The sequence below is a fragment of the Apodemus sylvaticus genome, chromosome 11, assembly GCF_947179515.1.
Source record: "Apodemus sylvaticus chromosome 11, mApoSyl1.1, whole genome shotgun sequence".
Classification (NCBI taxonomy): Eukaryota; Metazoa; Chordata; class Mammalia; order Rodentia; family Muridae; genus Apodemus; species Apodemus sylvaticus.
Window position 1 is genome coordinate 47,730,338 of NC_067482.1, and position 13,689 is coordinate 47,744,026.

General features: G+C 35.0%; 1 protein-coding gene across 2 annotated transcripts in view; it reads left to right on the forward strand.

The window, feature by feature from the left end:
- Arap2 (ArfGAP with RhoGAP domain, ankyrin repeat and PH domain 2) overlaps nt 1-13,689 on the forward strand; it is a 169,855-nt gene that overhangs the window by 139,604 nt on the left and 16,562 nt on the right. For both annotated transcript variants that reach the window (XM_052199605.1, XM_052199606.1), the window contains 2 exons: nt 1,933-2,061; nt 11,454-11,581. In XM_052199605.1, the coding sequence (XP_052055565.1) occupies nt 1,933-2,061; nt 11,454-11,581 (257 nt within the window). The remainder of the gene's footprint in view (nt 1-1,932; nt 2,062-11,453; nt 11,582-13,689) is intronic.

The window sequence follows — 13,689 nt, forward strand, 5'->3', positions numbered from 1 at the left end:
AAGTACATATGAGAAACCATCACAGGAGATGTACATAAATATCAATAGGTTTGGGAATCAAATCTCTGGTTCTTATACTATAAGATAACTAGGTAAAGATAGAAGTTAAGTAAAAGGTTTTTTTTTTTTTGCATGTAAAGTAGAAGGATTAATGACAGGTAATAAAGAGTATTATTATATATATATATATATATATATATATACATATATACATACATACATACATACATATATATATGATATGTATAGCACCTGACACAGTGGCTATTCTAGAAATGATAACTGCTATTAGGATCACTATTATCATCCTGCATATTATTTGAACAACAGTTGTGTAGAGGAAGTACTTATTATGATTATTTTTATATTTAGATATAAATACTTCTAACTATATTGAATTATGACTCACATAGTTGCTTATGAGAAATTTTGACCTTGGCCTAATTTTTCAGAAAATGCTTGGAAAAGTAAAATGAATAGAGCACAAACAATTTTTATTTTCTTATCCTTTGGCTGGTTTTAAAAAGGCCAATGTCTTGTTTTACTGATAACTATTTTTTGTTAATTTATGAAGCACAAAGTAAACTCACAATGGACTTAAGTTCTGGGATAGTTACTGAGAGTCTGCTGTGTCACCAGCACTGTGCTGCGTGCATATTTGTTTTATGTTGCATGGTTAATAGCCATTATGATAATAAGGAGGCAGGCTCTAATGGGCCCAAAAGGAAGAATTTAATTCCCTTTTATGGATACAAAGCCAAAATATTAATCTCCCTTTTGTGGACCTGTTTTATTGATGACGTCTCTCCTCCTAGATAATACAGTCATAGCAGAAGAGGAGGCGATGGACTTGCCACATGGTCTTCTGGCATCAGTTTCAATGGGATAAGTCACAGATAGACACCCTAGGCGTGTTCTCAGCATTAATACTTTGACTACAGACACATTCTAGTGTGTAGTGTGCTGTGTACTTGGGGGCTGAAATCATTGGCTGCTACCCAGCTGCAGAGTTAGGGTAATGCCATGGCTGTTTCTAATCTTCACAGTAGAATTTCTGTTCTGCTTGCTATTTTATTCACTGAGGGTTTACTAGAAAAAATTTTTTCTATCCCCCAGAATATTTTCTAGTTTTGCACACACCTTTAATAATGGATTAACATATTTTAATCCACAAAGTGATCATCTTTATCAAGTATTAATTACTGTCAAAAATGTTTTGTGATACCCCATGCTAAGAGAGTATCATGAATTTTTTTTTGAAGCAAAATATATAGAGAGATTAAGAGTCAGCAAAGAGATGTGCTTAAGACATCATTACTCACTTGCTTGTGGCTTCTTATATAGAGCTAATTTATAATATGGCCACATAGTTTTTACTAATTGTTAAACATTGATTGCTCAATAGTATTTCTTTTTTTAAATGTTCCCTGCAACCATGTTTTGTGATGTGATATTGATTCATGATGAAAATCCTAGCTATAAATTATTCACTGTTATTTGTTGAAAATTATAAGATTGTAATCTTGTTGAGATAAACAAAGGGTTAATTTTTGCTTATGAATATTGGACAAGATTAAGCTACTAGTCCCTTTAAAGATATTTAATTGCGCATGCTATTAGAAATTTTATGTAAATTAAAAACAGACTAAGACACGTGGTTATTTTAGTAAATGAGGTTTTATCTTAAAGGAAGCACTTCTAAATTTTAAAATAGCAGTTTCATAGATTAACTTATAAGTTGGATGGAAACTCACCTGTCTAGGTATTTGGGCCTCTTGTTTGCAATTCCTGTTTTATTACAGCTTAATGAAAAATGTTTACATTGTTGTGTGTGTGTGTATATATATAAAATCTTTGCTCGAGATGTTTTTAATCCTCTAATTATTAAATACATTTCTACACGTGTTGTAATAACTTGGCTTGTGTTTGCAGAGCGCCCACTTCACTACACAGAGAATGTGTTGGAGCAGGTGCTTCAGTGGAGTTCATTATCTGAACCTGGTTCTGCTTATCTTGTGGTGAAGAGATTCTTAACAATTGACACCATTAAACAGTGCAGAGGTAAGCATGCTTCCTTCACTTTGTGGAGGTGGCTAAAAGTTCAAGTGGCCTACGAGTAGTCATTAAGACACGAGTGGTGTCTGGAAATGGAAAAAGGATTGGCAAGTTACAGAATCTGATTTTGTAGAATTGTGCGTCAGTTTAGTGTGTAGTGCTGTGGTGGCAGCTGGCTCATCTGATGGTCCATGTTAGTGGTCTGGAAGGAAGGCTTCAGATTTCCCAGGGTCGTTTGTGCTTATGTGGGTAGTTTTTGTATTACAGTGATTCTTCTTTAATAGCATTGGCATTTCTGGCCATTTGAGAACCACAAGCTAACTAGCCTCTGAGACTGTGTGTGTGGTACGAGTCTCAGTGTTATTTTGATGACATTATAAATCAAATAAGCACAAAAGCAAGGGCATACCACTTAACATGACAAACTGCAACCACACTGCAGAGCTCAGTAAGAGTTCGGCTAGCACAGAAAATCATAGAGAATGGTCTCTCAAAACACATGTCAAAAGCTTGATTTTGAAACTTTTCTTCTGTTGTGTTTTCATTAACAACTTAGAACAGCATTTCTGCTGGCCCTATCTATAAAACAATCTTCAGACATACACGTTGAGGTCTGTTAATATGAACTTGCCTATTATTTTAATATGTAATGTCAATAATATCAATTATTACGTATTACTCACATAAAAATTCACCAATTACAAACCTACATAAAGCAATCTTCAGATATACACATTAGGTCTGTTAATATGAACTTGCCTATAACTTTAATATGTAATGTCAATAATGTCTATTATTACTTATTACTCACATACAATTCACCAAGTTTTAATATCAGAGGTCATTTAGACTTTTCAAAATAGCTTATTTACTATTTAAACTTGAAAATAGTATGTTAGCTCAAGCCCATCTACCCTTTCCTTCCATTCAATTTGTCCTCCTCACGTACCACCTATGCTGGTATGAAAATATGTTTTATGCTTGCTTACAGTTGGAGAACTGTTTGGAAATAATTAGGAGGAGGAACCTTGTTGGAGGAGATGTGTCACTGGGAATAGACTTTGAGGTTTCAAATGTCTATTCAGGCCATGTCTCCTCACTTGGCCTACTGCCTGCACACCAGAATGTAGCTCTCAGACTCCAGCAGCATGGCTATGGGCCACCATACTCTCTGCCATAATGATAGTGTGGCCTAGCCCTCTGAAGCTGTAAGCATGTCCTGCCCTCTTTTCCTCCCACTGCCCACGCCACTCTGTTAATCCACTGAATCCATTTAAGGCTGCCTGTATATATGTAGATGAGGAAGCATCCACTAGCTCAAGACTAGACTCAGGACCTGCATCCCTGAAACTGACTGTCTCTACCACTAGCTCCTCAGACAGAGGTGGGCCTTCACGAACTCCTCCCTCATCCACACTGGGATTTTGTCTGGTTTGTCTTTTTTGCAAGTCTTGTCCATGCAGTACCTGCTATGATTGTATGTGTGCAAATGTATTTCCGTGTCCAGAAAATACTGTTTCGTTGCAGGCATCCACTTAGTGTCTTTCCCTTCCGCTCTGCTACTGATCCCTGAGCCTTGAGAGGAAGGAACATGGTACAGGAGTCTCATGTGGAGCTACACACTCTGCAGTCTCTTATTCTCTGTACAGTGACCTATTGCCAGTCTCTACTAAATGCCACCTTACTGCAAAAAGAAACTTCATTGATGAGGCTTGAGAGCCAAACTAATCTCTGAGCATAAAGATAAGAACTGAAGTGCAATTTATTCCTGTGTCCAATTAACATCATAATCATGCTGGGTTCTGCCCTAGGGTCTTTTTAATGCTATCTTTTTTTTTTCCTTTTAGAGGTCTGCATCAATTTTTATCTTATTCCACTTTACAAGTGAAAACTATGTAACTTGCTCCACATTCCATAGTTAATGAATACTATTTTTGAAAATAAATTGGTCCATTGCTTAAACATTTTAAAAATTAAAATTAGAAAGGGAGGTTCCTGGGGGAGCTCTGAAGTGCTGTGGACATGCTCAGTGCGGCTGTATACTCTGAACTCCTCGTCAGTCGATGGGTTAATTTTTACCAAAGTTTACTATGATAATTTCTAATGTCATAGTACTGTCTTTTTTGTTTTATTCCATTTCAGATTATTTTTATCAAATGCATTCTTTACTTTTAGCCATCTAAATAAGCAAACACATACCATTTTTAGTATAGAAATGTAGCCTTCTACAACATTTATCTTATTTTAACTCCCTTTACCAGTTCCTTGGATTCCCATACTGCTCACACCTGATCATAATGCAACAGATATCCATGTCATAGACCAGTTTTCTCAGCTAGAGAAGGTCATGACCTACACACACACACACACACCTACATGCACACGTGCCCGCACGCACGCACACACACATGCATACATACACTCCAGAGACACATAGGAATGTCTGTAGTTATGTGAGAGTTACAACATGGGAGAGGGTGAGGGAGTGAAAGATTCTGATATTTGCTTTCTGGATTCTGCTAATGAGTCTGAAAAGCACAGACATTGGTGTCAATTTAGAACATCTGTGGAGTATCTTTTGGCTGTTTGGCTGTTATTCTTTTTGAAAGTGAAGCACGGAAAATATGTTAGGGAAAGCTTGAGCTAGCTTTGTAGATTTAGCAATAAATCTTCCAAGAATTTGCAAGACCATGTGTTCTATTTCTAGACCCCTCAAAAATTTAAATATCAAAGAAAAAGCATTTTTCTTGTGAATATCTCCCTTTAATATTATGGCGCATATCTGGTCATTCCCTTGTTTTGAATAGAAATACATTTTTTGTAACTAGTATTATCCTTTCAGTAATAATATTTTTCTAATGTTGTCTAATTGTCTACATATACAGTTGTTTAAAATTTATACCAACATGCAATATCTTAGCTGTCCATTGATTACTACTCTACTGTCAAAGAATTAAAAGTTAAAGTACTGTGATAGAAAACAAGGTATTTCACACGTTGGGATGGGGTCTCCCAAGCAGGTGTACCCTTCATGGTTGTTCAATCATGCAAAAAAATCAAGATAGCACAGATTTAGTTTATTAAGAAAATGTGAAAAAAATCTGTGTTAGTAGATTTAAATATGTCTAGATCTTTTTCGCCCCCTTCCTAAGTCCTTCAAATTCTCTCCCATTCTATACACAGCAGCTCTCAAATGAAACCAAAAAAAAAAATAAAACAAAAAAACAAAAAAACAAAACAGAACAATTCTTTTTATTCCATGAATGTTCCATTAATGTTTTAAAAGAGTTTGACTGAAACTCAGATTTTTAAGGTAGAATAACATCTTTTATTATAGTTATTTGTACATGCATTACAAGTTGGAATTGTCTTTTTTTTAAATTGGCTGTAGACCTTTTTAAAATTCCATTTCTTAAGTAATGGTTTTCAGCAATGAATATGTCTTTCAGTGCCCTTGACTTTCTTAATGTCTTTTATATTATGTGATAGGAGTGTATTAGGCATTCAGACATGCACTGACCAATGTCTCTTAAATCAGAGTGACCAACTACTCTAGAATTATTATGCCATTTGTGATATCCACTACACTCAACAATTGGAATCTAAAGAAAAATAGTGTAAGCAAAGCCAATGTGATTTCAGTGATAATTTATTAGGAAAAAACTTTCACCTAAGGAAAAAAAATCATTCTTGAAAGCACTGAAGGAATGATGAGAAAGATCATTTTTCCATTCTTAAAGTTTTAAAACTCCTTAGTGACCAAGGAGATAATCAGTGCTCTGAGAATAAGATTAAACAGATGCAACCACATTTTCTGTTTTTTTTTCCATTTTTATTGGCTATTTTATTTATTTACATTTCAAGTGTTATCTCCCTTCCCAGTTTCCCCTCCACAAATCCCCCATCCCTTCCTCCCCCTGCCTCTATGAGGGTGTTCCCTCCACTCTTGCCTCAGTGCCCTAGCAGTCCCCTAACCTGGATCATTGAGCCTCCACAGGACCAAGGGCCTTTCCTCACATTGATGCCTGACAAGGCCACACTCTGCTACATACCCAGATGGAGCCATGGTACCCTCCATGAGTACTGTTTTGTTGGTGGTTTAGTCCCTGGGAGCTCTGGGGTTAATGGTTGGTTGATATTGCTGTTCTTCCTAAGGGTTGCAAATTCGTTCAGCTCCTTCAGACTTTGCCCTAACTCCACTGGGGTCTCTGCACATTTTCTCTAAGTAAGAGATAGCCAACATTTTAACATTGGTTAAAAAAAAAAGTTGGCCAGAGCATGCTATAGCAATTTTAAGGAGCTTCACTAAAATATCATTTGCTAAGTATCACTTCTTCTCAACGTACCTGACTTATTTTACCATCACTCTCTGTCCCCTTAGTAGCTGTCATTCATTCCTAGATATATGGGTGTGTTTGCCTTGAATTGTACTGATCCTATGACAGTTTCTTCCTCATTTTATGGTATAAGCCTGTGTTTCATGATGTTAGAAATTATCTGTCCACCACTTCTTAACTTTAAAACTTTATTGTACAATATATGCTCTACTTTAAGAATTTTAATTTCCTCAGCTGTCCTACTTAAAATGTAGTTATCATGGGTAGGAATCAATGTTACAATCACAGAGCATTTAATTACTGCTCCTTCATTTAAGGTAATGAGATAACATGGTTTTGTACAGGTACTTTTTATACAATGTACTTCTATACAAGTACATGGAGTAAATATTTCTTGCCGTTGCTTAAAACTCAACCTGTGTTTGTTCAGGAACAGCATTTCATTGCTGAGAATCATTTAGTGTCATGGGAATTGTAGTTATAAGTTAATTAACTTAAAAAGAAAGATAATAATTTAATTTCTTCCCTAGGGATTGAAGTTGAAACATTGAGATAAAGAGAATGAAACTTCATTTAAGTTGCTATTTAGACTTCAGCAGAGCTATTGTTCTAAGACGACTTTTTATTTCATTTCTTTCATATTAAGTTTCTGCATCTGCATCACAAGTAAAAGCTAAATTTAGCCTTCTGTAGTCTTCCTGAATATATAATTTTATATTGTTGAATCATATTCCAATATAAATTTCTTTTAAATTACCACAATAAAATTTTACTCAAAAGAATCAAATCATAATGATATGAGTAAGTATCTGTGTGTTTGTATATTTATATTGTTGCATGTGGCAGATGCCTTTAGAGTAAATTTGTCTTAGAATTTAGCAGTCTATAATAGCTTTTGACAAATTTACACTTGAACAGTTAAAACCATTATTATTAGTAGACAAGAAAATCATAGCAATAGGAGTATGAGTCATAATCTAGTTGAAATTATTTGTATTTAACCCTCTATGACTTCTTGCTGATTCATGTATATATGTATATTAATTACATATATGTTATATATATATACATACATACATATTATACTCACATACACACAAGTTCACAAGCTTGAAGGTTAAATGTAACCTGCTTCAAGGGTAACTATTGCTTTGAAAATATTTGATAATGGTCCTTTGTAATCACTGTGGACTATGAATGTCCACATACTTTCTGATGAACTAATTCTATAGAGAGGAAGCCAATTGATAAGTTTTATTAACTCTGTTTTGTGCAGGAATCTACAACAGGAAATTTAAATGTTTGTTATGCCTCATCTTTACCCACAGAGCAGAAAAAAATCCAGATCTCTAGAACCTGTGTAATATATGACTATAAATACCAAATGCAGTAAATGACTATCGTGGGTCACGGTGTTTACATAGTGTTTTCGACATATAAAGTGAGTTTCATTACATCACCATTGGCATCACCTCTCATATGGGAGGTCTTCCAGTGAGGAAAATATCATTCTTTTTTTCAGAACAGAGAATAGAATTCTATGTCGCATGCTAAGACACATAAATTCTAATTGTAGTTTTTTGTCAGATAACTATAATAAGCTACACATTTCACACTTATGAATTTGATAGCATTACATTTATTATTTAAGCTGCTTGATACCCACAGGAGGTACAATATATAACACTTACAAAATGTTAAAGGAGTATTTGTATCTTTATGTTTATTAGGAGTATGTTGAAAATTATACCATAATTTAATGTTTAAAAATACATCATGTGATATGATAGATTTATTTGGGAAAGAGTTTACTGTGATTCTGCATAACAATAAACACAGAATAGTAAAGCAATTTTTTCCTCAGTTATAATTAATAGTGTAAATTTGAAAAAAAATCTCCCTAACACAAATACTCTAGCCAGTCATATTCCAGTATTATTTTCTTTATAATTTGGATGTTCATATATAATCTATTCATAGAATGATACAATTTTGAAGCAAGTAACAGCTAGAATAGATTCTAGATTCTAGGCATGACAGCATGTCTGTATAGTTCCAAGTCCTTAAAAACATATGCAAAAGAATCATAGGTTTGAGACCATGTTTCAAAATATTTTAAATGGGTGATATTTAGGATCCTAATAAATAGTTTCCTTGCCTTAATGTCAAAGTATTTATATATTCTTGGCTTAATTTTTAATTATCCAGTATATTATGAAGAATAAAACCCTTTTACTTTTTTCTAGAGATAAATAATCTTCATTTCTTAATGATAAAAAAGGGAGAAAAGAGGTAGAAGACCAATATTTTACATGTGAATATAGTACATTTAATTAGGAACTGGACCCACGTTAATTTTTCCTCACTTGTAGAACTGTATTTTACCAAAATACACTTTGAAGAAATGCTACATAATAAGTGGAATAGATCACTAATTCTAATTTCTCAACTCTATAAGAAGTACCCATATACTATAAAACTGAAGTCCAACAAGGCAAAAAGGAGTAATTTTGAAGTTGGAAGGTGTTTTGGATAATAGCCTACAAATTTGGCCAACTGACTTGGATTTGACTGATTTTCAATGTGGGGAATCACTTATAGGTGCCACACCTGTTTGTGGTTTTCAGTCTTTATTGTGAATGGAGAGCTTCAAGACAGGATTTTTGTTTTTTCAAATTATGTCCAGGCTTCAGGAAATGGTCTTTGTCAACATGAACAGAGACATATATGTAAGCCATTAGTACGTACTCACAAATGAATAGCCCAGCATAACTGAGAGTATAGCAATTTGTTTTCTTATCTACCTGTTGTAAAGAGTAGGTCTGTTTGGCACTTACAGGATCATGTATATGAGATTGTGTGTCCTAGAGTGTATGTACTAATAGTGGGCTATATTCGTTCCTTTTTTTCCCCTTTATCCACTTAAACTTGAGAATAATATTCTTCTATGTATCATTTCATTTTTATTTCTCCTACTGAGTTTGAGAGTTAGTCACTAGTAGTTACTAGATTACCCATGGAGAAACTATAGAGACATTATATAGCCCCATTGAGAGACCTGCTAGTCAGTGGAGAGAGTCTAGAGGAACATTAGAATCAAGACTTTTAATCCAGTCCAGCTTCTAGTCTATGTTTAATCTTTGCAACTCTGAAATTGAGAATAAATCTGATAGTGGGTTTTTAGTCATAGATACAATGTATAAGCTATCAGAGTTGCTTTCCTTCACCTTACTACTGCTGGCCCTCCATAGAGAAAGTATTCAGTTAGGATTAAGGAACACCAGTTAGGAGGTGGTATTTTTATATAAAAACATGAATCAAAGGGTTGGTAAATCTTTGTCTGAGAGAGAGCATGAAATATGTTTGCCTTGAGCATTGTCATCTACTCTGTTTGATTTGGTGTATGTGCTTGTTTTGTTTGTTTTTGCAGCAGTGAGCAGTGAACTTTGCCTTCAGGGCAGAAGCTGTGCTCTGACTCTTACACCCAGAATTGTGAAGAGTTTTCCTAATTGTAAAACAGTAGCTGAATAGAATTAGAGGAAAGCATTTGCTCTCTTATCTGAAGTGGTAACTAAACAAGTTTCACTAAGCCATAAGTAGCCATGCATGAGTGACAGTAAAGGTAATAGGGTGTTGGAATTTGATGAGATGAAAACAAATATTAAAAGAAGTAGTGTCTGTTAGTTAGTGCACACTCTGGAGTGTTCTCTTCAAGGAGATTTAGTGCTTTAGAGAGTGTTTTGACTCTTCAGACCTGTTATACAAAAAAAAGGGGAATTAGATTTCCCCAAGTCAATTCACACTTAGCAATTTCTTCCATTAGAATAATTCTATGGGGTTTGAAACCCCTTGGTCCTATGGAGGCTTGATTATCCAGCATAGCGGAATGCTAGGGCACCAAGGTGGGAGTGCGTGGGTAGGCGGGGAAGAACCTTCATAGAAGTAGGCCTGAGGGGGAGGGAAGGGGGGTTTGTGGAGTGGAAACTGGGAAGGGGGATAACATTTGAAATATAAATAAATAAAAAATAAATAAGTCTGTGAAATAGCTATTCAATTGAAAGTATATATGTACATAATACCATTTCTTTCTTTTCAACTCATTTTTCCATGATCTTCCCTCATGCAACACTTCCTATACTTAGAAGCATACAAAGTATCTTGACTACTGTTCATATCCTGGGTCACACTTATGTGAAATCCAACTTCCGATTATGTAAATGAAATGAAATCTAATGAAAGTTGAATGAGTACCCAGTGAGGGGCATTCCTACCCTTATTGCCCATGTCACTAAACATTTCAGTGTTCTGAAGTCACATGGAGAAAGTTTCATTGATTGTGCTAGGAAAGAATTTAAGGATTGCTGGCGTCTACATAAGCCATAACAAAAACCTGTGATCAGTGGATGTGGATTTCATCTTAGTGCTGTATTAGTATATTTTATTTAATATCACTATATAATTATTATATAATCCACTCTGTAATCATTTCACCATGTAACCACCATTTAGAAACAGGATTTTGAGGCTACCACAGTGGCTCAGGAAGGAAAGGCTCTTGCCAGCATCCTAAGGGTCTGAGTTTGATCTCTAGAACTCTAACAAGGAAGGCTTTACCAGTATTCCCCTGACCTTAGTGTATGACCATGCCCTCACATTTCAATAAGCTGTAAATTTTAAAACTGTAAACTTTAAAGAAGGAGAAATGGCATTTTACCTTTTAAAATAAAATCTTTGAGATTTTAAAAAATATGGGGTTGGTGAGGTGGTTCAGTGGTTTAAGAACACTTACTACTCTCAGATTTCAGTTCCTAGCACTCACAGTGGGCAACTGTCAGTCATCTGTAACTCTGGCTCCATGGGCTTTAATGCCCACTACTCTGGCCTCAGTGGTACCCACACTAACATGGCATACATTCAAACAGACACATGCGCACAGGCACACCACATTATTTAATTCACCGAAAAATAAATATTTAAAAATTCAGAATACAAATGGTTTTTATTGTATCCCCAGTAAGTGAAAACATACCCAGTTTCCAGAAACTGTGTTCTGTTTTACAGAGAAAAGTATCAAAGAAGGCATCTTAAAACTCAAAGAAGAACCATCTAAAATACTGTCTGGGAATAAATTTCAAGACCGATGTGTTGTTTTACGAGATGGACATCTCTTTATTTACAAGGATCCAAAGGTAATTAGATAAGCTGGATTTGTGCATGTACATCATTGCTTTGTGTGGGTATTTATGTCTTCATCTGACACTAGTAGCAACCATCCTTCTTCAGAATAGTGCCTGCAGTTAGCCAGTGACTTCCTGCAGTCTCTGCAATGTAACCACAAAACACCCAGTAACTAAGTCCAGATCCCTGTGGCCTTCCTATGAACCTCAGGTTTTGTTGCTGTTTGAAAGCAAAATCGCATCATCACTGAAGAGACTTTCAGTGCATTAACATAAAACCATCATATAAATGAGCATCATAGCCAACAGAATTAAGAGAGAAGATGTTATATTCTAAAGGCAAAAGAGAGGCTTTGGGTAAAGTAATGGAGATTTACTAAAGAGTGGTGTAAAAAAGACAAAACCAGAAGTCTGTAATGAAAGTTAACATCTTCCATATACATTTGAATAAATCTACCTCAGTGTCACACTTATTGGCTTCTGCAGATTATTCCCTTGAAGTATTGGGTTTTATTGAAGAAATTTGAAGTCACAATGAGAACTAGAGATTTTACAAGCAGAGTTAGATAAATGATAGAGCTATAAAATGCTCAATTTGACATAAGAAAAATCCCATCTCTGCTAAGAGTTAGTGGTGTGAATAAGTAATGTAACATCTCTGCTTCTATTAAAACGATTATAGTATGAGTCCTATATAGAAATCATGTTAATGTTTAAATAGGGTATTTGTAGGAAATATTTTTGAAATATGAAACATGTAAGCATATATTATCATAAGAGTATGCTTATAAAGCTACCTCTTAGAATAGGATTAGGTAAGTTGCATAAGGAATAAAAATATTCAAAATACTATATCTAAAAAGCAAAACAACTAATCGGGATATTATGAGCCATTCCAAATCAACAAAAAAAGACAACCCAGTACATATTTGAGCAAATTATTCAGCAGATACTACATAAAGGAAGCTTTTAAAGGACTCATGAGCCACTAAACTGAATGCATTCAACATCATTAGTCACCATGAAATTAATACTAAGATATCAGTGTACCATTTTACAAACTATGTGCTTTGATGAAAATAAAGAGTGACTACTCCAGTTTGTAGAGGGATGTTGAGAAACTGGAGTGCTCATAAACAGTTTGTGAAAGGTGTAACAGTTTGTGAAAATTTAACAGTTTCTGAATAAAGTTATTCATCTACCTGCCAATAATAACCCCCAAGCACTTGTAAATGAATGTTCATTTGCCAGCTTTATTTACAGAAGTGTCCATAAATAGGAGAATAATATAGTCATAGATAGAATATTACTACTCAGAGTTCTAGTGCGTGTCACAACACAAATTATCAAAATACAGCAATCAGTGCACAGCCATATCACAATCATTCAGTTCGCTCTATGATGAAAGAGCCAAGAAATGATTTGCTTGGCCTGGGAAGAAAAATAGTAAGCTTTAGAGTTCCCCGGTGGAGGAAGATGAAGCAGAAGCTAACAAGAAGCCTTCTCTGTCTTCTTATTGCACCCTATACATTCAGAAGGGAGCCTGCCTAAGTATCACATAGTCGTTTTGTGTATGTTCTCTCTGCAGAGGAAAACTAAACTTTTGAGAAATAAAGTCCTTACATGTTTTGAGTTGTATGAGTGGGTTTTAAGGTTCTTGAAATTTAGATCTATTTCTGTGAAAATCAAAGCTAGACGTTATAGCCGATTACTTTAGTGATGTAAAGTGAAACCTTGTTAACTTTGTCTATGTTCCTATAGTGCGCCATACGACTTTTTCTGGTTTGCTTGGTCATTGATGTTCCATACTTGTTACATGTTGGTGGAGAGTTGTGATTGGATGCCATCCTAAGGGTTTGAATGGCCAAAGTGAATATTTTGTCCAATCAAAGACCTTATTCCAACTACTTACTACTACAACTACTTACTTACAACTACTACTTATATCCAGTAGTAGAAGCAGCAGCAGGATGGCCACAATACTCCCAAATAACAGTTGTGTGAGTATTGTCCGGCAACACAGAATGTGGCATTGGCTAGCTTCATTTCATCTTTCCTAAAGCTCCCTGGAATGGAGACTATCTCTACACTTTCATAAAGTAATTGAATCACCATGATTT